The following is a 25,971-nucleotide window of genomic DNA, read 5'->3' on the forward strand; positions in this document are numbered from 1 at the left end:
AGATAATTTTGTTTTTCGTGAAATTGTAGAAATTTGGAGCTCTCCATGGAAAGTTCAAACACTGGAGTCTTCAATATAATCACTTGTAGAAACACAAGTAAATTCCTTTTGGAAATGATTTCTGAAAGATAGGAGCCTAATTTTCATGGTGTTTTAGCAGTGCTGTAGGTCACCCTGAAATAAAAATAGAAAACACTAGAAGCATTCAGTGGGCCAGGCAGCATCTATAGTAAGAGAAAATATTTCAGGTTGAAAACGGGCTCTGGTTTTATTTCAGATTAAAGGTTTCCTCTGGTTCTCATCCTCCTTCATGATCCGTTGACCCCTCCTGTACATTTTTTCTTCTTAAGCCCTTTACCTCTTCCACCTATCCCCTCCCAGCATTTCACTTCATCCCCTCTCCCCTATCACCCATCTTCTCCTTCACCTATCTCACCTATCACCAGGTAGCTTATACTCTTTCCACTTCCCTCACCTTCTTATTCTTGGCTTCCTTTCCAACCCTGATGAAGAGTCTCAGCCCAAAAAGTCAACTGCTTATTCCCCTCCTTAGATGCTGCCTGACCTGCTGAGTTCCTCCAGCATTTTATGTGCATTGCTCAAGATTTCCAGCATCTGCAGAATCTCCTGTGTTTTTCAATTAAAACCTATTTATTATGGGGTACTTTGATGATCTTTGTGAAAGGACCATAAGTATCGTGAAACAGACCAAAAGGAATTGAACTTTATAGTCTGTATTCTGAGAATTTTGTGTAATCTGGCAGTTTCCCTAGTGTGTAGCTCACCCAGATAACGTCAACATTGGGCAACACTCGAAGAATCGTCTCAGTTGAGATCTATAGCCATATTGGTCTGAATCTTGTCAGCTGGTGTTCACTCAAGGAAAACCCAGCATTAAATAATGCAGAAGGCTCAAAATGAATTTTATTTAAACTGTCAGTCATATCTCTGTTGCTGCTCTGTGCAAAGTATTGGACAATTCACTGCAGGACAAAACCTCAAATCGACAGAACCAAAATGAGATTGCCGAAAGCCAGCTCCCGAGTGGATTTAACAGCCATCTCCTCGGAATTAAGTTGCCAGAAATGGCAGAAGAAAACCTATTAAAACTGCAGCGCTTCCAGATTCAGGAAAGCTGAAATGAGTTTAAAAAAGTGGAGGAAGATATCTGATAAAGCAGGTGGTACTCCTGGCAGGACGTTGCCAGTGGGGGTAGCTGTAAGGGCCTCTGTGAATCCCAGCCCTTATCTTCAACAGAAAGCTCAGCAAGGTCCCTCTTTTATGTGAACACTGAAGTGGCATAAATGAAAAAAAATCAAAGCTTCCCCACTTTACCAGTGGAGCCATCCCTGACTTCTGCAATGCAGTGGTGAGCAGCAAAATATCATTTCTCAAGAGCTGCACTTACTACAAAGGTTAATGGTTTTAACTATGGGAAGATATTTAAGAAGTTGGACCTTTTGTCACTAAAATGTAGCTTATGTGTTTACCTCAAAAGTTAGCATAAAGTCAAATGTCATAAGTTGTTACACCGGTGAATGAGAAAATAGTGAAAGGATGCAGAAGATCCCAAAATTATTCAAAGGGTTACTAAACATAGATCTTGACTAAGATTGCAAACTACTCTCTAACAACAAGCATGTTGCTGAATTATAATCCATAGACTCTCTGAAGGGAATTTGGTAGTTGTGTGGAAAAAAAAGAATATTAACAGCAAAGAAAGAAAATGGCACTCAACAGGGGGAGTCATATGGAGCAACACTCCACTGAAGACATAATAGCTGAAAGACCTGTGCTACTCTATGGGATAATCAGCATGTCTCATCATGGCCAAACTTCAATCACAGGCCCAGAGATAACCAAGTAAAACAATACGAGTGGAATAATGAAAATTTACAGGAATATGAATGTACTAGATATTGAGTGATTAACACAATGGTTAGTAAACTTGCTAGTGATGGATTAAATAAACCATATTAGAAGTCACTAGAGCCTTGTCTTGTAAATATTTATCAGAGATTGAGATCGGAAATGTGAAATGTTATATGGCTGAATAGAATTGACCTATTGGCTGAATTGGCTGAATCCAGTATGGAATTGAGTTTTAAAGATCATAAGGCCCTAAGTTTTATCCTGGGTTGTGTTCAGTTTGATGATTCTACTTAGACACCATTTTGCTTGTTCCAATTGACTTCAACTTCTTGGACTTGTGAGGGAAGAAGAAAATCTAATTGCTTTTCCAAGTTTTCTTATGACATAGAAGGGAGCACTTATGGTTCATCAAGTCTCTGCCCACACACAGAGCAATACTTTTCTGAAATTAATTTTCCTTGCAACAATCCTTCCCTCATCTCATCAACTCCTCCCATCTACTTCTCCTTCCCAAGTTTGCCATTCATCTGTTCACGAGGGGCAATTTACAGTGCCCGATTAATCTACCAACTTTTTATGGATGTGGGGGAAGCCCCTGGGGTCACACAGAAACATGCAAACTACACAGAAGTTAGGATTGAACCCAGGTTGGTGTGGAGGCAGCAGACCATGCTGTCCCAATCTGCTAACAGTCTACTTCATGCTCTGTGTTCACAGGCCTTTGTTTGAAAGTGGACATGTGGATGTCAGGGTGGACAAGATCAGGCACCTCCCTACTGCTTCTAAACTCTATAAACTCTTAATGTTTCAGCAAGCAGCAGGAATATCTATGACTGCAATTACAATTCATAAACTACCTGAGCTATCACGAACAAGAGAAAATCTGCAGATGCTGGAAATCCGAGCAACACACAAAAATTGCTGGAGGAACTCAGCAGGTCAGGCAGCATCTAAGGAAAAAAGTACTGTACAGTCGGTGTTTCGGGCTGAGCCCCTTCGCAGTACTTGAGAAAAGAAGCTGAGGAGTAGATTTACAAGGTGGGGAGAGGGAATGAGAAACACCAGGTGACAGGTGAAACCTGGAGGGGCAGCCATGAAGCAAAGAGCTGGAAAGTTGATTGGTGAAAGAGACTGATGGCCATGGAAGAAAGAAAAGTGGGTGGGGGGGAGGAGCACCAGAGGGAGGTGATGGGTGGGCAAGGAGATAAAGTGACAGAGGGAAAAGGGGGATAAGAAATGGTAAAGATGGGGGGGGGGAGGGTTAGGGGGAATTACCAGAAGTTTGAGAAATCGATGTTTATACCATCAGGTTGGAGGCTACCCAAACGAAATATAAGGTGTTGCTCCTCCAACCTAAATGTGGCATCACCACAACAGTGGAGGAGGCCATCGATGGACATATTGGAATGGAAATGGGAAATGGAGTTAAAATGGCTGGCCACTGGAAGATCCCACATGTTCTGGCGGACGGAGTGTAGATGCCTGGTGAAGCTGTTTTCCAATCTGGTGTTTCCCTCTCCCCTCCCCCCACCTTTTAAAACCACTCCTCAGCTTTTTCTACCTTAGCTATAGTAGTTATGCCTTTGTGAGAGTGACACAGTAACTGGCATGCAGCTCTGGGAACCTGCAAAGATCAAAAAGGAAGGCAGTCAGAAGGTTTTGAAGGTAGACCAAGTGATCAAGGCATTTGAGGAAAGAGTCCAGGAACAACACTGAGATTGTTCAAGATTTGCCCACTTATGGTGGAGTGGAGGCATATGGGATAGACAGAGGATCAAAGAAAGAAATCAGGAGCCCAAAACATCGCTTGTACTTGTTTCCATAGATGCTGTCTGGCCTGCTGAGTTTCTCCAGCATTTTCTGTGTTGCTCAGATTTCCAGCATCTGCAGAATCTCTCTTGCTTGTGGTAAGAAATCAAGAGCCTTGGGATGAGGTGTGATGTCACAGAAAGCTGCAAAAGGCCATTCATAAAGAGTCCCTTAAAAGCAAAACACTGGGGAATAGCCCATCAGTGGAGGTTGGTATCTTGCACAACCCTCCACTCTTTATTCCTGTTTCAAAATGCTTGTAGGAATGCTCAAGCATTTGGTATAAACTGAGGGATTGCCGGAGGTAGAAACATAGAAATGTAGAAAACCTACAGCACAATATGGGTCCTTTGGCCCACAAAGCTGTGCTGAACATGTCCTTACCTTAGAAATTACCTAGGGTTACCCATAGCCCTCTATTTTTCTGAGCTCCGCATATCTATCCAGGAGTCCCTTAAAAGACCCTATTGTATCCACCTCCACCACCGTCACCGGTAGCCCGTTCCACACACTCACCACTCTCTGTGTAAAAAACTTACCCCTGATATCTCCTCTGTACCTACTTCCAAGCACCTTAAAACTGTGCCCTCTCGTGTTAGCCATTTCAGCCCTAGGAAAAAGCCTCTGACTATCCATGCAATCAATGCCTCTTATCATCTTGTACACCTCTATCAGGTCACCTCTCATCCTCCATCACTCCAAGGAGAAAAGGCCGAGTTCACTCAACCTATTCTCATAAGGCATGCTCCCCAATCCAGGCAACATCCTTGTAAACCTCCACTGCACCCTTTCTATGGTTTCCACATCCTTCCTGCAGTGAGGCAACCAGAATTGAGCACAGTACTCCAAGTGGGGACTGACCAGGGTCCGATATACTTGCAACATTACCTCTTAAATTCAATCCAATCTGTATTTGACAGATTGGGTGCCTTTAGAAAGTGTCATTGATGCACCATCAATAACTCTCGGAGATGGGAAGTGAATGATAGCTTTTATTAGCAGCAAGAGACCACCACACAACATCCTGGAGACTGAGGGAGGAGCAGTGCCTCCAATTGCCTTTATACAGGGGTCTGTGGGAGGAGCCCCAGGAGCAGTCTGCAGAGGGGCATGTCCAGACAGGTATACACATAGTTTACCACAGTCATTCTAGTGGAACTGAGCTTCACTGCAGAGGGAGCCAAAGTCACCTACAGTAGATCTTTCTGAGCCAAGGACAGAAGGTAGACCTACCAAACTTGTTCAGGTGTTCTCCTGCTCTGCTGTGATCAGCTTACTTCACTGAAGGTGCAGATTCTTGGAGGGAATCTATACCAAACCCACACCCCCACTGAGAGGTGACATGATAGGGGTTAATCTGGAGGGCGTACGTTTAATGTGAGATGGAGGAGGTTTAAGGGAAATCTGAGGGGTAATTTTTTTCACACAAGGAGTAGCTGGTATCTGGAATCAGCTGCCAGAGGAGGTGGTGGAGGCAGGAACGGTCAAACCATTTAAGAGACTTTTGGACAGTGCTTGAAAGAGCAACATAGAGGGATATGGAATTAATGGCAACAATTGGGCTTTGTATAGATAGGCATGATGGTCAGCATAAATTATAGTGAGCTGAATGGCCTGTTCTTATTGTGAACAAATCTATGATCCTATGACTCTAACCAGAGTACCCATGTTCTTAACGTATAAAGTGATCATTGGGGATTCTGCTGGTGCTGCGTTCTCCCTCCCCACTTCTGCACATCCCTGCGTGGAGGGAAGGCAATACAAAGACTAATTTCAGTTCTGTTACATTTGTTATTCAGCTACACCATCCATCTCAGGGGTTTCACTTTGGGACGGTGCGGGAGAGCAGTGCAGAGGACTACATGAAGAAGAGTTTTCCCGAGATGTACGAATACACAAGAAGGTTCAATGTTCCAACAACGCTTGACGGGGTGGCTCATCTGAAGTAAGCAACCTGACAATCCAATTATCATAGAACCGTGTATCCTTGTCAATGTAGCATTTGTGTCCATTGTCAAGAAATGGAAATTCTAGCAAATGATTGAATTCAATAACAAATAGGCAAATTGTATAGAATTGGCCAGTGATTGACCTGTCAAACTGATTTAACTTCCATATGTCTGGAGCCATTGTGAGGCTCCTATCAACAGAACAGAATGTTATTTACAGCCTACAATTTATTAAAACCCTGTAATTGATTAAGATTTGCATTCCATTCAAACATTTCCTCAGAGAATGCCAGCATAAGCATGTTCAACAGAAAATTACTTACGCTACAGAAAAAGACCCTTATGTCCATGCCAACTGAAAGACCACCCAGTTTACTCACAGTCTCTAGTTCTTGGGCTTTGTTTTGCTATTTAACTTAATTATTTTTGGAAAACAATGAGTGGTCCTGTCTCTATCTCCTCTCTATGAAGTTTATTTTCCTCATGGCACCCTTTCCAGCCATTCCTACCTTGGACCCCAGAATCTCATCTACTTTAAATAAATCTCCTCTCAGCCTCCTCTGTTCTGAACGAAACATTGGACTTTCAGTCCTTGTTACTTACATCTTCCAGTCTTGGCAATAACCATAATTTTGAATGCACAAATTTAATGTATTCTTCCTGTAGTGTGGGAACCAAAACCCAATATACTAGCTGTGGTCTAATTAATGTCTTATGCAGTTCTAGGGGAATCTAGCTACTCTTGCATTTTTAATGCCTTGCTGATAAAGAAAGATATCTGTATGCTCTCTGGCTGTCCAGACATCTACTCCAAGGGCCCTCTGTAGCATCCTGGCATTTATTATGCATCTGTTTGCCTTGCTTTCTCCCTACAAAGACCTTACCTCACACTTCTCTGAATTGAAACCCGTGTGGCAATTCTAGGCACATCTGAAAATCCATTGATACCTTTCTCCATCCTACAGCTTTTTTCCCATTTGTAAGCAAAATGCAAGCACTGAGACCAGCAGTTGGTTCACTGACTCTCTAAAAACTTCAAGACAAACTACATACCTAAATCGTTCTTAATACGTTTGATGACACTGAAGGAGATCACTCAGCCCCTGGGGTCCATGCTGGCTTCGATTGGAACAATCTCATTAATTGCATTTGCTCTCTCCTTGTTTCTCTGCATCTCACTAGCTTATTTGCTATCAAACCCGCCAGATTCCTATTTGCTATTAGCCTGCTCTAGGGGGTAATTTACAGAGGTCAATCAACTACTCGTCATGTGTTGGGACTTGGGAGGGAGCCAGACCATCTGGAGGAAACTCAGGTGGTCACTGAGAAGACATGCACATTCCAAACGGACAGCATCTGAGGTGAGGACTGAGCCCAGGTCCCTTTGGATGCAGTGTTGTGCTGCTGTGAAAGTAGCTGTCTGGTTTGCCCAGAGCCCCACACACCGCACTGTGGACTCTTCATCACAAATGTAAACTTTTTCAGCCACCTGCTTCTAACTGCTGAAAATCCAAAATATGCGAATCTGGGGCAGATTCTTACTCCTTCAAATTTACATTAACATTAAGGATTTGAACTTTTCACCAGATTCTCCCTTTTCTTTCTCTTTCACTCTTTTCTTTCTTTCCCAGCTTCCTTCTGTGGATGATAGATGTATCATTTATAGACACTGATTTAAATTACAGAGGCTAAAACTTTCTGGTGTGGCATAATGCACTCTGGTGAATTTTACTGAAGCCACGGCTGTGAAATGAGATCACATGCTCTATACAGACAAAACACATTTCTACAGAGAAGTGCCAGTGCAGAGGATGCAGTGCATGAGCATTGATGCAAGGGTGCGCAAATCATGTTTTGAAGCCGCTATCTGAAGTTTACTTGGCCCACACGTTGTGACAGTCACTCATGCCGAACAGACCTTGAGGGTCGAGGGCTGAGTTAGGTTTCGTTCAAAGGAACAGCATTGCCTGCCCTGCTGCAGTGGAGTCGTCCTCCAGGAAGACCTCCTTTAATGTGTTATTGTCTGCTCCCATTATCCTCTCCCACTGCCCATATTCCTGAGCTTCGGTTGTATCCTGTCCCTTCCCTTATCTTTCCTGATCCCAAGTGTAATGCCACTCAATTGCATTTCACAGCCGCTGCCCCAGTCCACCACATACCACCTCTGGATGTGGTTCCACCCTCACACTGGCCCCACATGGTCTCTCCCCAACTCTAATCCCTGGGTCTATCCTCACTATCTATGCCCCTCCATTTTTACCATGATCCATGGCCTTACTGATAATCACAATGACCATTCCTTCCCCACTGACTGCAAAATCTGGACCATTTCCTCCAAATGCTTTGTCACTATCAAAATAATATTGTCAAAATCACATTTAAAAATCCCCAAATAGTTGGCATACTTCATAACATTATTAAATACATCGAATAAGATTGAATATTTTACATGAAGGCTTTGCCTTCCCACAGAGGCCCACCCTTGGGTTGTTAAGCTTTTGCCCAGAGTTTTCAGTCTATTTAATATGGACATAGAGTTTCCCAAGATGCCATTCAGTAAACTGCAGCTTCTGGTTACTCCTGAACCATTGTTTCTTTAATGACCAGGAAAAAAGTTTTTTTTTAAAATATGGATCTTTGTGTGAGAGAATTGGGGATTAATGATTTGTCCAATGGCTGGCCTCTCCAACAACAGGACACTCTATCAATGCTAAACTGAGATGTCAGTTGGGAAACTTGCCCTTGGCTGCTTATATAAAACACATGACATAATGCGACTCACCGGCTGATTAACCTGAGATTAAATAATACAGCAGGACCCAGCAAGAGAAGTTAGGAATCTCAGGTTCACTATTAAATTGAGATAAAATTCAACCTTAATAGCTGATGCTTTGAATTGCAGGACTGACCCTTCAAAACTGGATGCATTTATCATGGACAAGGCACTGTTGGATTATGAAGTGTCCATCGACGCTGAGTGCAAGCTGATAACAGTTGGCAAGCCATTTGCGATTGAAGGTAAGAAGGTGCTCTTCTGGAAATTGTGATAAGGGCAAGACTTCAGATCAGCATTTAATGTGATCCTTCCTTTGATGCTGGTGCGTAAACTGTCCTCGTTGGGTCTCAAAACGTCTCTTTGTAACTTCATCCTGGACTTTGTGACAGAAAGGCCACAATTAGTCTGCATTGGCAGAAATATTTGTCATGCTGAGCATCCCAAGGTTGCATGCTCAACCCACTGTTGTCGCATTGTTCATTCACAACTGCGCTGCTAGATCCTGTTCAAACTGAATCATCAATGTCGCTGATGACACAACAGTGGTTGGCCTCATCAGCAACGCCGTTGAGACAGCGTAAAGCGGGGAGGTGGAGCAGCTGTTGAATGGTGCAAGTACAACAACTTGAGTCTCAATGTGGTCAAGACCAAAGAGATGATTGTGGACCTTGGCAAGGTGCAGGCTGACCAATCTCACTGCAGGTACACAACTCCTCTGTGGAGAGAGTTGGAGCACCGTGTTTCTGGGATTGCACATAATGGATGATCTCACCTAGTCCCTTGACACCACCTCTTTGGTCAAAAATGCAATAAAAAAAAGTTTAAAAAAAAAGAAAGAAAAGAAAAGAAAAGAAAGCACAGCAGTGTCTCTACTTCCTGAGGAGATTGAAGTGTGTGAGCATTCTGCTCCCCTGTTCAAACCAATTTTTACAGGAATACCATTGAGAGTGTCCTGACCAGCTGCATCTCCAGCTGGTACAGGAATTGCAAGATATTTGACTGCAAAGGATTGTGAGGACTTCTGAGAGGATCATCAGAGTCTCTCTTCCACCCAGCAGATATTTATCAGGAGCTCTGTGTATGCAGTGTCTCTGATTCCTCTCATCTGTCCAACAATTTCTTTGACCTCCCTACCATCAGGCAGGAGGTACCACAGAATTAGGACAAGAACTATTGCGTTGGGATGAGAAACAGCTTCTTCCCTCAGGCCGTAAGATTACTGAACTCTGCCATCACACATGAAGTGCCAGTAGCTTGTTTCATATTGTTCACTTTTTAATTTGTGTTGTAGATTCTTAGTTGTTGATTTACTGGTGGTAGTATTACTTTATGAGTTATGTATGTGAATTATACATACTGTGTTGTGCACTTTGCTCGCAAGATGGACCCTGCGTATGATGCTCCTTGGTTAAACATCCCCCAGGTAGATCATATTCCACTTCTTTTATGTCTTTTACGTTTGTTTTTCAGTTTGAATGTGATTGTGGAACTGTTGGAGCATGGGATTTGTAGTTTGGGTGTTTCAGTGCTCTTCAGTCTTCACAAGGACTCCAGGAGGTAGAGACAATGTTAATGAACCTAGTGGCGAGCAGACTGGAGGCCAGGGCACAAGCCGATGTTGCAAGTGGCTCTGAAGCAGATTTTGTACATTTGGGCTACTTTACTATATTTTAACATTTAACTCCATTAACAGTTCAAAGTTGGACTAAAGGAATGTGGCATTATCAGGATTGGATTTTGCCAGAACCACTCCTTCAGCTCGGTCCAATGTAGACTAAAGAGCTACATCAACTAAAATGCAGAGGTGAGTTGGAAGTGACTGCACTTGACAACAGTTGTAGGATCAAGGAGCTCTGGTGAAACCGAAACGAAATGGTACCAAGGGGGAAATATTCTGAAGGTTGATGTCATACATCTCACAAAGGATATTTGTTGAAGTTGTTGGAGGTCAATCATCCCAGTCCCAGAACATTGCTGCTCTTTCAATGTCACTAGGAAATCCTGAAACTCCTTCCCCAAGAGAATTGTGTGAGTACCTTTACAGAAAGGAATGCAGCAGTTCAAGAAGATTGGTCATCACCTCCCTTCAAAATGAACTAAGGATGGACAATATTATTATTCAGATACAGAAAAATTAATAATGAAAAGAAATCTGCCCTGTTTTCTGGATTAAGTAATGCTGCCATCCTAATAATCTTCTATTTGCTTTCTTCTTTGAGGCTTGCTGCTGTGGTGCAGCATATTTAATGTCTTTGTCTTTGCAGGTTATGGAATTGGACTGCCACAAAACTTTGGGCTAAATTCTAACATTTCTGAATTGATCAGTCGCTACAAATCAGACGGATTCATGGACATGTTGCATGACAAGTGGTACAAGGTAGTTCCATGTGGAAAACGAACCTTTGAAGTGACAGAGGTAAGAAATTTGAGGCCCATTTGTCTTCCGTTTCTCCCATTTTACTTGTCTCTCAAAGATAAGTAGAGTCTTCTTGTCAATTTATTGCAAGGAGACTGTTCATTGATAATTATAATCAAATTCAAAGTTCACCTTATTCAATTATCAAATGTGTTTCCTAATGATTCCAAATTTCCACTTTAACTATTCTAGTCAAAGTTCACTGCATGGATTGATTCAGTTTCTGGTATCTGAGACTTGTGCTGCATGTGACAGTTACTCGAATTACTCCCTGTCTCCAGCCAGAAGATTTCCCAAATCTACCCTTTACATACTTAGCAAAGTCACCTCTAGGATGTGCATTTAGCTGAACTGTGTCAGCTGCTGATTTGTAGTTAAACCAACAGATACAAATTCCCCTTGTGCTTGAGGTTGGCAGCCACTGTCACTGTTGAAGCATGGGAATTGTGACTCTAACAAAGGATACGTCAGATTAGTGTCTTTTCCACGCTAGCCCATCCCTCCATAACCGTCACCTGAGATGAGAATTGAAAGTGTGTGTGTGTGTTTTTTTTTTACAGACATTGCAAATGGGAATCAAGCATTTCTCGGGGCTGTTTGTTTTACTCTGCCTGGGCTTTGCTGGGTCACTGCTGTCAATTGTTGGGGAGCACATTGTCTACAGGCTAGTTCTCCCACGGATCAGGAAACGGAAAAAATTTAAGTACTGGCTCCACACAAGCCAGGTAAGAATTTCAGACAAGTATCTCAATCTCAAGGTGAGAGAAGTGGCAAACAGACAAGCAAGAGTCAATGTAATGAAGGCACGTTGAAGAACTGGACGGATTCTACCAACACACACAAAACGCTGGAGGAACTCAGCAGGCCAGGCAGCATCTGTGGAAAAGAGTACAGTTGATGTTTTGGGGGCTGAGACACTTCATCAGGTCTGGAGAAAAAGGATGAGACTTCTCATCTTCTTTCTCCAGTTCTGATGAAAGGGCTTGGGCCGAAACTTTGACTGTTTACTCTTTTCCATAGATGCGGCCTGGCCTGCTGAGTTCCTCCAGCGTTTTGTGTGTGTTGCTTGGATTTCCAGCATCTGCAGATTTTCTCTTGTTTGTGGATTAATTATATTCTGATATTAATTTATGACAATACACAACAAGCTGAGCAACTGTGGGTTACTATGTTGCTCTATGCAATCCGTAACAAAATATTAGTAACTAAAGATTGCACAAACTCTCATCTCAGTATGCCATCTAGTCTAAAGCTTCTCATATAGTCCACGTATCCTGGAAGGTAGGGTGCTTAGGGATCATAGTGAGATACATTGGAGAGATTGTACTTAGTTCATTTGTAAGGCAAGAGTACTTGCCACAGGGTTGAAGAGAGGGTTGCAGGAACTGTTCTGGCAGATAGTAGGTGAGAGGGAACCTGAGGGGAAACTTCCACAGTGAGAGGGTGGTGCGAACGTGGAACAAGCTGCCAGCAGGAGTGGTGGATGCAGGTTTGATTTCAACATTTAGGAGCTGTTTGGATCGGTACGCGGGTGGGAGGAGTATAGAGGGCTATGGTCCAGGTGTGGGTTGATAGAACTGGGTAGAAAAACCTAGAAGGGCCTGTTTCCATGCTGTAGTGCTCTGTGACTCTATAATAATAGAGAACCGGTTATACAGATGGGCAGGGGTGGGGCAGTTATCTTGGGGAGATGGTGATGGTGAGAGTTTGTTCACAAGACTAATCTAACAAATGATCAGTAATTGTCTGGCAGTTCTGCTCCAGACCATGAACAACACTCTGCATAGAGCTGGCTGGTCTGTGTTAGGGCCACATTATTAATCACAATATTCTAGAGTCAGACTGCTTCCAATCACTACCTATCATTAAGCAGAAGTCCAACACCTCAGGAAGTATGACTTGCTTTGGACATTGAAGTCCCATTATCCTTTTTCCTTCTGGAGGCAGTCTGGAGCCTTCAAAGCAATACAACTTGAAGAGAAAAGTAAGTTTTAGGTGACTGTATTTTTCTTAGTTTGAGATCAAAAGACTCGAAATTCTGGTTGTTAAAATAACAATGTGCTATTAGAGTTTCTCAAATCATCAGTCATTTTTGTCTTTCTAGAAAATCCACCGTGTTTTAAATATGACCTTTGAAGAGCAGAAAGTGAAGACAGATAAAAGGTATGGTTTTCATATTAGGATAAAAACTATTAGATACAGTTGAACACGTCGGCTTTAAAGACAAAATTCTATCTGTGCCAAGAACAATTCAAAGCCAATTTACACACGAGTAAATGGAACAAGTCCACTTGTCACAGGACAATTTTTTGTGATTGAAAACTCCAAGATTTTGAAATCTTGCTTATGTAGTAAAGCTGGTAAATGGGCATTTTTATATAGAAAAGGGAAACATTTTGTCTTGTATTTTTCTTGACATAAAGGAGCCCATCAAGTTGATGCTGGCTCAAAAGAAACACAGAAGCATAGAAACATAGAAAACCTACAGTACAATGCAGGCCCTTCAGCCCACAAAGCTGTGCCAAACATGTCCCTACCTTGGAGATTACCCAGGATAACCCATAGCCCTCTATTTTTCTGAGCGCCTGTCCAGGAGTCTCTTAAAAGACTCTATCATTCCCGCCTCCACCACCGCCACCAGCAGCCCATTCCACGCACTCACCACTAAGTTAAAAATAACTTACGCCTGACATCTCCTCTGCACCTGCTTCCAGGTACCTTAAACCTGTGTCCTCACATGGTAGCTATTTCAGCCCTGGGGAAAAGCCTCTGACTATCCACATGATCAATGTCTCTCATCATCTTATACACCTCTGTCAGGTCACTTCTCATCTTCCAACAATCCAAGGAGAAAAGACCAAGTTCACTCAACCTATTCTCAAAAGGCATGCTCCCCAATCCAGGCAACAACCTTGTAAATCTCCTCTGCTTCCTGTCTATGATTTCTACATCCTTCCTATAGTGAGGCGACCAGAACAGAGCACAGTACTTCACGTGGGGTCTGACGAGGGTCCTATATAACTGTAACATTACCTCTCGGCTCTTAAACTCAATCCCATGATTGATGAAGTCCATTGCAACATATGCCTTCTTAACCACAGAGTCAATCTGTGCAGCAGCTTTGAGTGTCCTATGGACTCGGACCCCAAGATCCCTCTGATCCTCCACACTGCCAAGAGTCTTATCATTAACACAAAGGTTGGAGGTGTTGTGGATAGTGTGGAGGGCTGTCAGAGGTCTGCCATCATATTTGACCTACCAAAATGAACCACCTCACACTTATTTGGGTTGAACACCATCTGCCACTTCTCAGCCCAGGTTTGCATCCTATCAATGTCCTGCTGTAACCTCTGACAGCCCTCCACACCATCCCCAACACTCCCAACCTTTGTGTCATCAGCAAATTTACTAGCCCCATTCTTCTATTTAGTTCCCAGTAACCATCTCCTACACCCAGCTTTACGAGGGTAATTGATGCAGACAGGTGGAACAGCGAATTTTGCCTGTTATTTCTGACAGGAGGGTAAGTAGCATGGCACCTTCCTCCCCTGGTGACCTTAAAAGCATGCTCGCACAGGTGCTCGGACTACTGTCTAGTGCACAAAGGGTGGCAAGTGGAGGCATTGCTCATCCTTTAGTTTGATGTATTTTAGCGAGCACACGTACCTGTGTGAGATGTGTTACTTATGCAGTTCCTTTTGTACATTGTGGGGTGGTGTAGGTCTTTGTGTGAGTCACTGTTTTAGCCTTTATTTACTGCCTTTTGCTTAACTTGAGTTTATAGTATCTATATGGTTAGTCTTAAATCCCCTTGTAAGCCTGAGGCACTAATGTGGTTATACTGGTTTAGTAACATTACCTAACACACCTTATTGCACTTTACGTAGTCTGATAACTCAGGAGCTGTGTTTTACGTGAAATCTGACTTGCCTTTCTATGTACAGCATTTTTAGCAAAACTTCTGTTTGCTAATAAAGTTTATTATAACTTTAAGTACCTTGTCAGACTGTCTGCCCAACCCTGCATCTACTGCTGACTCAGTAGTTACGTTGATAATAGCCTGTTAATGCAGTAACTAGAATGTGAGAGAGAACTGGAGCATCTGGGTAGAAACCAGTACAATGTAAACCAGAGGCTGACATGGACCCTGGGACACTGGAGCTGTGATGAAGTAACACTACGCGACGTACTACTGTACTATCAAGGTCAGGGCACTGCCCTTAAAATATGGGGAGGTGGTTGTTAATATTAGTAGTTGTTTCATTTGCATAGTGGGCATAAAACTAGAAACATAAAAACCTTCAAACCTTTGACCTTGTTTTGACATTCACTGAGATCTTGACTGAACAATATCTACCTCCAACCACTTGCCTGGCTCCATATTTTTAATTATTTTGATCAGCAATAATTTGTCAATCTTGGGTTCAGAATTATCAATTCAGCTGGTACCTACTTGTGCGAAGTTTTTTCCTAACTTCCTTAAGTTTAATATCCTCTCCTGTTGTTCTGAGTTCCCTGACAGTGGAAGAAGGTTTCATTGAGTAACTGAATCAACACCACTCCAAAATCCTCAAATTCTCAGTCACGTCACTCCTTAACTTTCAATTCCATGGAATACTATTTGAGTTTATGTAATTACTTGCCATGATGTAATTCCTGTGGCATTCTGGTGCACTGAACCTGCGATGCAAAGGTAAACAGACATAACTCATAACACTTTAAAAAGAAGTTTGGTTGCATTGCTGTGAGCAACAAGAGATTGGAGGATATAAGTGATAGATGTTATGTGAAATCAATACTGTTGGTATTCCTATTTTATTATCACATATGCCAAGATAGAATGAAAAGATCTTTTTGTATGCCATCCAGACAGTTCAAGCCAAATGTAATTATGTCGAGCTAGAATTTGAATTGAATTGAATTTTGGTTTATTGTCATTTAAAAACCACAACTGCAGAATGATATCACAAAACGTTCCTCCAGAATGATATCACAAAAGCACATGACAAAACAGACTACACCAGAAAATCCACGTAGCATTTGGCAATGCTCAAATCCAGAGTCCGGAGAGGCTGCTGTGTATTAATATCATGCTACCATCTTAGCGAGTCCCCCGGAAAGGAGCTCCAAATCCAACAGACAAAACAAGACTACCCAGACACACCAAGTCAGGAGACCAACTCTAACACTCAACAAACCAAAAACTAAAGCTACAAGACCTACACAAAACCACATAGTTGCAACAATGCAAACAATACAATAATTGATAAAAAGAAGGGGCAGTAGTGGTTAGCGTAATGCTATTATAGTTCCAGTGAACTGGGTCCAATTCCACTGCCCTCTGTAAAGAACTTGTTCATCCACCCCTTGTCGTGTGGGCTTCTACTGGATGTTCCAATTTCCTTCCATATTCCAAAGACGTTCCGGTTAGTAGATCAATTGATCAGTGTGGGCTGCATCTCTAAATCTAAATCTAATAAAAGCAAAATAGAATGTAAAATAGTGTTGCAGTTACAGGGAAAAGTTCAGTAGAGATACATGAACAAAATGCAAGGAGTACAAAGAGGTAGATTAGGAGATTAAGGATTCAAGAGCTTAACTTTTAGTTTATGAAAGATGTGAAGATGGGATGCAGTGTCCTCCTTGGAAAGTGTTATCATACATGTATCAGAAGCATTTCTGATAATAATTCCTTGAAAAAATGAGTGAGGTTTAGAACAAATTCTGTTAACTGTATATATTACATCTCAGTTATAGAGCCTATAAAAAGTATTTGCCCACCACCTACCCACCCCTTGGAAGTTTTCGTGTTTTATTGTTTTACAACATTGAATCATAGTGGATTTGATTTGGATTTGATCAACAGAAAAAGACTCATGTCAAAGTGAAAACAGATCTCTACAAAGTGATCTAAAGATTAATTACAAATATAAAATGTGAAATAATAGATTGCATAAGTATTCACCTCCTTTAATATGACACACCAAATCATCACTGGTGCAGCTAATTGGCTTTAGAATCACATAATTAGTTAAGGGGTCCTAGCTATAATGTGTGTAGTCAAGTATTTCAGTTGGTTGTAGTAAAAATACACTTGTATCTGGAAGGTCCAAGTGCTGGTGAGTCAGTATCCTGGCAAAAACTACACCATGACGACAAAAGAACACTCCGAGCAACTCTGCGAAAAGGTTATTGAAAAACTTATGTCAAGAGATGGATGCAAGAAAATTTCTGAAGTCACTGAATATCCCTTGGAGTACAGTTAAGTCAATCATCAAGAGATGGAAGGAATATGGGACAGCTGTAAATCTGCCTAGAGCAGGCCTTCCTCAAAAATTGAGTGACTGTGCAAGAAGTGGACTAGTGAGGGAGGCCCCCAAGAGACCCGTGACAACTCTGGGGGAGTTTTAAACTTCAATGGCTGAGATGGGAGAGACTGTGCATACAAAAACTGTTGCCTGGGTGTTTCACCAGTTGTAGCCTTATGGGAGAGTGGCAAAGAAAAACTCACTGTTCGAAGGGGGTGGGGGAATGGAAACTCACATGAAATCTCCATTAGAGTTTGCCAGAAGGAATGTGGGAGACTTTGAAGTCAGCTAGAAAAAGGTTCTATAGTCTGATGAAACCAAAATTGAGTTTTTTGGTCATCAGACTAAATCAAAAACACATCAAAAACACATTATCCCTTCTGTGAAGCATGGTGGCAGCTGCATCATGCTGTGGGGATGCTTCACTGCACCAGGCCCTGGAAGGCCTGTGAAGATAGAGGGTAAAATGAATGTAGCAAAATACAAGGAAGTCCTGGAGGAAAGCCTTTTGCAGTCTGCAAGACAACTGCGACTTGGGAGAAGATTGTTTTCTAGCAAGACAATGACTCCAAGTACAAAGCCAAGCTAGACAGGAATGGCTTAAAACCAACAAAGCTAATGTCCTGGGGTGGCCAATTTAGAGTCCAGACCTCAACCCAATTGAGAACTTGTGGCTAGACTTGAAAAGGGATGTTCACTATGATCCATATGCAACCTGACAGAGCTTAAGCAATTTTGTAAAGAAGAATGGGGGAAAAATTGCAATATCCAGATGTGAAAAGCTGATATTGACCTATCCACACAGACTGTAATTACTGCCAAAGGTGCAGCTATTAAATACTGACTTGAAGGGATTGAGTAATTAGGCAATCAATTGTGTTTAATTGTAATAAATTTAGACCAATTTGTAGAAATCTGTTTTCACTTTGACACAAAAGGGACTTTCCTATTGATCAGTGTCAAAAAGTCAAATTAAGTCCACTGATTCAATGATGTAAAACAATAAAACATGAAAGCTTTCAAAGGGGGATGAATACTTTTTATAGGCACCATATCTCTGGTGTTGTCTACAATATAAAGATACCAGAGCAACAATTCCTCATGATAAAAGGTCAGACATGTGGAGAAATTAGTAGTAACAGATATTTATTTTGTAGATGCAACCTGCAGAAGATCCAGAAGGTGCCTCCAACCACGATACGAGCAACTGCCCAGACCAGATGGAACAACCAAAGGCGCATAATCGTCAAAGACAACGTAAAACGCCAGGCTGAGCCAGGGGGTTGTGCACAGGACCATTACGCACTACAATCAGATAAAAAGTCATCTGGAGTCATCTGTGAGAATGGAGGAATTGGTTATTGTCCACAGAGAGGAAAGAATGCACATGATAATGAAATAAAAGAACTGGAGCGAAGAATACAAACAATTAAGGAGCAGCTGAGAGTTGCCTTGAAGAAGAGGGATGAATTGGCTGCTTCCATTGAGTTGTCTAAAGACAGTCACCAGACTCCTTCAAGCACTGGCAATAAAGAAAACAATGACAAAAGGTGATGGTGGCCGTGGCTTTATACAAAATGCACTTTTTGACTATGATATAAATTAAAAAATGGCTGCACACTTCAAAGATCTTCAACCGACCATTTGGAATCCATGGAAGCACATTTCAAAGCACTTTTGCTGCATGAGCATTAATTGCCAAGTATTGTTGATAGCTGAGAGTGAACAGATGCAGTTTATTTTTAATAGCACATGAAATTCAGGTGTGTTCACTAAACCCAAAATGAAAACAGTCCTTGAAAAATTCAATAATAAAAAACTTGTACATGTATTTAAAATGTGCTTGACATTGTAGCTGAATCAGAGAACCTATTTCACCAGCATCAGACTTGAAGGAGGAGAATGGAGAGAAATATTGTTATGGAATTGCAATATATACAAAGCATTGATTTGCTGCCAGCCTCAGACAATCGCCTTTGCTAATTATAATGTTTCAGATATTCAATATATTTTTTTTGCTGTTTAAAAAGTTGATGTGTTTGGTTGCAATGGACATTAAAAAAGCATTACCTTGGTCATGAAGTTCTGAAATATTCACAGGACTATTTTGTGGAAACTATGACCTACCATACTCGTTCAATCGTTATGTGCCATGTCGTATGATATGGGTGATCATGGTCTTTCCATAATCATGATTGCTCTTGGCAATTTTTTTCCACAGCAGTGGTTTCCCATTGCCTTCTGGGCAGTGTCTTAACCAGATGGATAATCCCAGCCATTATCAATACTCTTCAGTGTTTGTGCCTGGCATCAGTGGTCACGTAGCCAGGACTTGTGATGTGCATCAACTACTCATATGACCGTCCAGCACCTGTACCCATGGCTTCATGTAACCCTGATTGGGGGGCTAAGAGGGTGCTACACCTTGCCCACCCTTCAGGCTAGGGGAGGAAAGAAGTGTCTTAAAACTCTTTTAGTGGAGATGTATCGCCCAAGATACAACTATGACTGCATTAACTTAATTTTGAAAAGGTTCTCAAAACTGGAACTTCTTACATCCGAAATTATCTTTCTTGTACAGGCTTAAGTAAACTTGCCATCACCAACAATTTAACAATGATATCCTTAGTTAATTCACATCTTGTAAAGTTCGCCCTTCTGCAGAGCTGTACAGTATTTTAACAGTGCAAAATATTCCCAAACAGTTATTTACTCACAAAGGTAATGAAATTGGATTGAAAAATGCTGTCTAGGTGATCCAAAATCAATGTAAACTTGATTAAATTCATAGGCAATTATTTTCAGGTGCAATTATGCAAGTCGTGCACAATACAGTCATGCTTGACACTTTTTATTCAAAACTCCCCTTGCATGAGATGCACACCTAATGAGCTCCCAGATCCACAAGGTGACTGCTTTGCAGAAAGAAAGGAACAAGATTCACAAAGTGGTTTCACAATAAGACACAAAAGCCACTCGTTTCATAATGGGACACGTCACAAGACAGCTCTGAAATGTACTTAGCTTTTTATGCTCTGGTTAATGTGAAGTGCTTGCTGCATACTGAGGAACTCATTTAAAAGGAGCCTCATTCGTGCCTCAGCCTAAAGAGTGGAAGATGCTCTTCTCCATTCTGGTGAACTGCTCCACCCAACATGGTCACCCTCTCAATTCTTGGAAGTTTCAGTCTCAATGACTAATGCGAAGCATGTAAATATTATCTTATGCTTGTAGACTTGATTTATATGAGTTTGTGGAAAGGTAGGGTAGGAACCTCAGCAATTTTCTATGGTAAGGATAGGGATTATAGGAGAAGGTGCACATTTTTTTACTATTCTTTCCAGGGCAGTGAGCATCTGAGGTTGAGCCATCATTTCATTGCTCATCCTTAGTTGCCTTTGAGAAGCTGGTGGTGAGCTGCCATCTCGTACCACTGCAGTCCATGAGGTTTCCTTTCAGAGCTCCTTAGTGTCATTTTGTGCTATGTTCAGGTCTGTCTCCATGGAAGTCATTAAGTGGGTTCCGGCTTACTGGCTGTCATGCAGAGAGTGCCTTTATCAGACTGGCTGAGAGATTTGATGGACAGTACACAGAAGGGTGCTGTGCATCAACATGGCAGTTGGTGTGATAACTGGCAAGTCCGCTTAGACCATAAGATATAGGAGCAGGATTAGGCCATTTAGCCAATTGAGCCTGCTCTGCCATTTCATCTTGGCTGATCCATTTTCTCTCTCAGCCCCAATCTCCTACTTCCTCCCAGTACCCCTTCATGCCCTGACTAATTAAGAATCTATCAACCTCTGCCTTAAATATACCCAGTGACTTGGCCTCCACAGCCACCTGTGGCAACAAATTCCACAGACTCACCACTCTGGCTAAAGAAATTCTACCTCATCTCTGTTCTGAGGCTGGGTCCTCTGGTTTTAGACTCCCCCCACCATCCTCTCCACATTCACTACCCCTCATTCTTCTGAATTCTATTGACTAGAGGTTCAGAGCTATCAAAAGCTTCTCATCTGACAAGCCTTTTCAATCCCAGAATCATTTTTGTGAACCTACTTTGAAACCTCTCCAATGTCAGTATATCCTTTAATGTACAAGGGGTCCCAAAATTGCTCACAATACTCCAAATGAGGCCTTCTTGGTGCCTTATAAAACCTCAACATTACATTCTTGCTTTTATATTCTAGTCCTCTCAAAATGAATGCTAACATTGCATTTGCCTTCCTCACCACTGACTCAACTTGAAAATTAACCTTTAGAAAATCCTGCATGAGGACTCCCAAGACCCTTTCCATCTCAGATTTTTGAATTTTCTCTCCATTTAGAAAATAGCCCATGCTTTTACTTCTTCTATCCAAGTGCATGCTCATACACTTCCTGACACTATATTCCATCTGCCACTTTGCCTGTTCCCATAATCTAAGGCATTCCATAGCCTATCTACTTTCTAAAAGCTACCTCCTCCTCCAACTATCTTTGTATCATCCACAAACTTGGCCACAAAGTCATTAATTCTGTCATCCAAAGTCATAATGTCAAAAGAAGCAGTCCCAACACAGATCCCTTTGGAACACCACTAGTCACCAACAGCCAACCAGAAAAGGCTTCCTTTATTCCCACTCTTTGCTTCCTGCCAATCAACCAATGCTTTATTCATGCTAGTAACCTTCCTGTAATACCATGGATTCTTAACTTATTAAGCAGCCTCATATTGTGGCACCTTTTCAAAAGCCTTCAGAAAATCCAAATACACCACGTACATGGATTTTCCTTCGTCTACCCTACTTTTTATTCCTTCAAGGAATTCCAACAGATTTGTCAGGCAAGATTTTCCCTCAAGGAAAACATGCTGACTACTTTATCATGTGCCTCTAAGTGCCCCGAAAGCACATCTTTAACAATGGACTCCAACATCTTCCCAACCACTTAAATCAGACTTACTAGCCTATGATTTGCTTTCTTCTGACTCTCTCTCCCTCCTGGAAGAGTGGAGTGACAGTTGCATTTCTCTGGAAACATGCCAAAATCCATTAATTCTTGAAAGATCATCACTCATGCCTTCACAATCTCCTCAGCCATCACTTTCAGAACCCTAGGGTGTATACCATCTGGTCCAGGTGACGTATCTACCTTCAGACCTTACAATTTTGTGAAAACCCTTTCCTAGTAGTGGCAACTTCACACACTTCTGCCCCTGACACTCTTGAACTTCCAGCATTCTGCTAGTGTCTTCCATAGTGAAGACTGATGCAGAATACTTACTTCGTTCATCTGCCATTTCCTTATCCCACATTACTACCTCTCCAGCATCATTTTCCAGAGGTTTGATATCTACTCTTGCTTGTCTTTTACACTTTAGATCTGAAGAAACTTTTGGTATCTTCTTTAATATTATTGGCTAGCTTATCTTTGTATTCCATCTTTTCCTCCTTTTGACTTTTTTTAAATTGCCTTCTGTTAGTTTCTAAAAGCCTCCCAATCCTCTAACTTCCCACTTTCTTTTTGCTCTATTATACGCACTCTCTTTGGCATTTATATTGGCTTTGACCTCGTCAGCCATGGTTGTGTCATCCCGACTTTGAAATACTTTTCCTCTTTGGGATGTATATATCCTGCACCTTCTGAATTGCTCCCAGAAATGCCAGCATTGCTGCTCTGCTATCATCCCTACCAGTGTCCTTTTCCAATCAGTTTTGGCCACCTCCTCTCTCATTCCTCTGAAATTCCTTTTACTCCACTGTAATACTGATACATCTGATTTTATCTTCTCAAATTTCAGGGTGAATTCAGTCATATTATGATCACTGGCCCCAAAGGGTTCCTTTACCTTACGCTCTCTAATCAATTCCATTGAACAACACCCAGTCCAGAACAATTGATCCCCTAGTGGGTGCAACCATGAGCTGTCTCGTAGGCATTCTAGAAATTCCACTCTTGGGATCCAGCACCAAACTGATTTTTCCCAATCTACCTGCATATTGAAATCCCCTCATGACAATTGTAACATTGACCTTTTGACATGCATTTCCTATCTCCAGTTGTAATTTGTAGACTATTTGTTTACTACTGTTTGGGGGTCTGTATGTGACTCCCATTATGGTCCTTGGACTCTTGCAGTTCCTTAGCTCTACTCATAACGATTCAACACCATCTATTCTTATGTCACCTCTTTTTAAGGATTTGATTTCATTTTTTATCAACAGAGCCATGCCAACCTGTTTGTCCTTTTGATACCATGTGTATCCTTTGATTTTAAGCTCCAAGCTATCATCCAAGACTCAGTGATGCCCACATCATACATGCAAATCTGTAACCACGCTACAACTTCATCTAGCTTGCTCCACATACTGTGCACGTTCAAATATAACACCTTCAGTCCTTTTTGGACCGGTTTTGATTTTGTCCGCCTTTTACATAGCAACTCATCCTGTTGATTGCAATTTTGCTCCACCATCAGCCTCTCCTTGCTAGCAGTCACACTACGCACTGCCTCTGTTTGTAAACCAACTACATCATCCTCAGCACCATCACTCCAGTTCCCATTCCCCTGCCAAATTTGTTTAAACTCTCCTAAACAGCTCTAGCAAACCTGCCTGCAAGGATATTGGTTCCCCCACTTGGGCTCAGGTGTATCCCAATCCTTTTGAACAGGTCCTCCCTTCCCCAGAAGAGATCCTGATGATCCATAAATCACCCAGTTACCTGCATCCTGCAACTTGGGGTGACTATTTCCCTGAGGCTCGCAAAAATCATTCCAGGATTGGATAGCTTGTCATATGAAGAAGGTTTGATGGCTCTCAGCCTGTAATCACTTGTATTCAGAAGAATGAGGGGTAACCTCATTGAAACCTATTGAATGGTGTAAGGCCTTGACAGAGTGGACGTGGAGAGTACAGGGGCATATCTACGGAAAATAGCGCCTATGGCAAGCACTGAAATTGCGCCCCTGTCCAAACATCTGACACCCATCTTTTAGATAGCTTTACCATACTATCAGCTCAAAAATACAAGTCAAGCTTGTTAATCTTTTAACAAACATATTATGAAAATTGTAACTGCACCTTCCTTGCTTTTATTGATGCAAATTGGTCTACAATGTGATCAAAGTCAGTTTTGTTCAGTTTCTTCTCTTTCTACACTCTGCAGAGCAAGATCACAGAGTCTGCCTTGACTGCGATGGTTAGCATTATCTGAATAGCAATGCGAAGATTGGGGAAGACATTCTCACCTTCATACTGAACAATAAATTCAAGAAGCTCTTCAGGTCTTGATATTTTCATGTTGACCTGCCTTGATAGCAACATTCTGCAATCCAAAATTTCTTCATATAGCTGCTGTCCATCAACATCAGAGCTGTACAATTCACCCACATTTTTGCACTTCTTTAGGTTGTTACTGTCAACGCCGTAACACAGTCCCTCGACATCAAGAAGGAACCCAAACTTGGCGTCAGTGTTGTGCAAACGAGCAAACTTTTCGTCCATTTCTCTGTGAAGATGGTTGAGTGTTCCCTTCATGACTTTCCATTTCCTCCTTAGCTGTTAACCCAGTGTCTCTTGAGTTCTCATCAGCCATTCACTTCTTTCGTCTCTGACGTCTTTCAACTTCAGTATTCCATTCTTGACAGAGACCAACTCCTTTTTCAAGTGACTTGCTGACCACCACTTCTCTTTCATCATAAAAATGATCTCAGAGGGCTTTCAACTCCAGGGCAGCATCATGGAAGTTCATGCTAGGATCCTGCAGCCTCTTTTGAATACGGTCAATGCGAGTGAGTACTTTGTTCCAAAATCCTAGCAAAATCAGAAAATCTTAACTCAACATGGGTCTTGGCCAACGAAGGGTCTCAGTCCAAAACGTCGACAGTGCTTCTCCCTATCGATGCTGCCTGGCCTGCTGTGTTCCACCAGCATTTTGTGTGTGTTGCTGTTTGAATTTCCAGCATCTGCAGATTTCCTCGTGTTTGTTCCACATACCTCACTACTTCTGTCATCTGCTCACGGTGTGCCTGATCAGGAGTTGAGTCGAACATGAGACCATAGTACTTGGCTTTACGAATGCTTCTCAGTAAACTCTGGCGAACAGTGGATGCCATCGTGTGGATGAATTCATTCTGGACACCCGGTGAAAGGTAAGATATGGATCCAGGATGACTTTCCAAATGAGTGAGGTGTTCTTTTATGACAGTATCAAAGATGGACAGTAGTTTCAGTAAGCCAAGGAAATTTCCTACATTGGAGTCATCATCTAGCTGAAGTAACTCCCTGTGTCCTCGCAAAGCCAGGTTCTGAATCATACAAAATGCAGACTTTTTAGAAGGGGAATAGACCAGCCATGAGTGAGTCACTTCTTCACCATAACCATTTCCCAGTTTCCTCTTGAACCAAGTTTTGTTCATTGAGCTGTTATTTGTTGATAGGAAAGGCCCCTCACTATTCTGGAAATACTTCAAACCCAGCTTTATTAATAATTTCTGTTCTCAACGAGCCAGGCAGAATTGCTTTTCCAGTATCCTTGTCAAACTTCAGAAGTCCAATGTCATGCTGTTCGATCACTTCTGGTGTGACAGTTCGAGGCTCTTTGACACCATCCAGTTCACTAGGTTCAGTGTTGTCAGGTTCAATCTCATCAGGCAAAATCTTGACAATAAACTCAACATCACCACCACCACCATCGTCTTCCCCTCCTGTCATGTCCACGTTCTCTGTGGCAGCCTCACTCTTAATCTCATCATACTCGGACTTATCTGACTTGACTTCCTCCTCGGCTTGTGATGCATTTGTACTTGATCCGCCTTCAGATTCTAACAAACTTGTAGCAGGTGCAGGCGACTCCATG

General features: G+C 42.0%; 1 protein-coding gene across 1 annotated transcript in view; it reads left to right on the forward strand.

Annotated features, from left to right (window-relative positions):
- grin3bb (glutamate receptor, ionotropic, N-methyl-D-aspartate 3Bb) overlaps nucleotides 1-18,684 on the forward strand; it is a 94,577-nt gene extending 75,893 nt beyond the window's left edge. The window contains exons 4-9 of the mRNA XM_059992410.1: nucleotides 5,481-5,626; nucleotides 8,533-8,648; nucleotides 10,671-10,822; nucleotides 11,383-11,547; nucleotides 12,927-12,985; nucleotides 18,288-18,684. Coding sequence (XP_059848393.1) covers nucleotides 5,481-5,626; nucleotides 8,533-8,648; nucleotides 10,671-10,822; nucleotides 11,383-11,547; nucleotides 12,927-12,985; nucleotides 18,288-18,684 — 1,035 coding nt within the window. The remainder of the gene's footprint in view (nucleotides 1-5,480; nucleotides 5,627-8,532; nucleotides 8,649-10,670; nucleotides 10,823-11,382; nucleotides 11,548-12,926; nucleotides 12,986-18,287) is intronic.
- Nucleotides 18,685-25,971: the final 7,287 nt, after the last annotated feature.

Source organism: Hypanus sabinus, chromosome 16 (assembly GCF_030144855.1).
Source record: "Hypanus sabinus isolate sHypSab1 chromosome 16, sHypSab1.hap1, whole genome shotgun sequence".
Classification (NCBI taxonomy): Eukaryota; Metazoa; Chordata; class Chondrichthyes; order Myliobatiformes; family Dasyatidae; genus Hypanus; species Hypanus sabinus.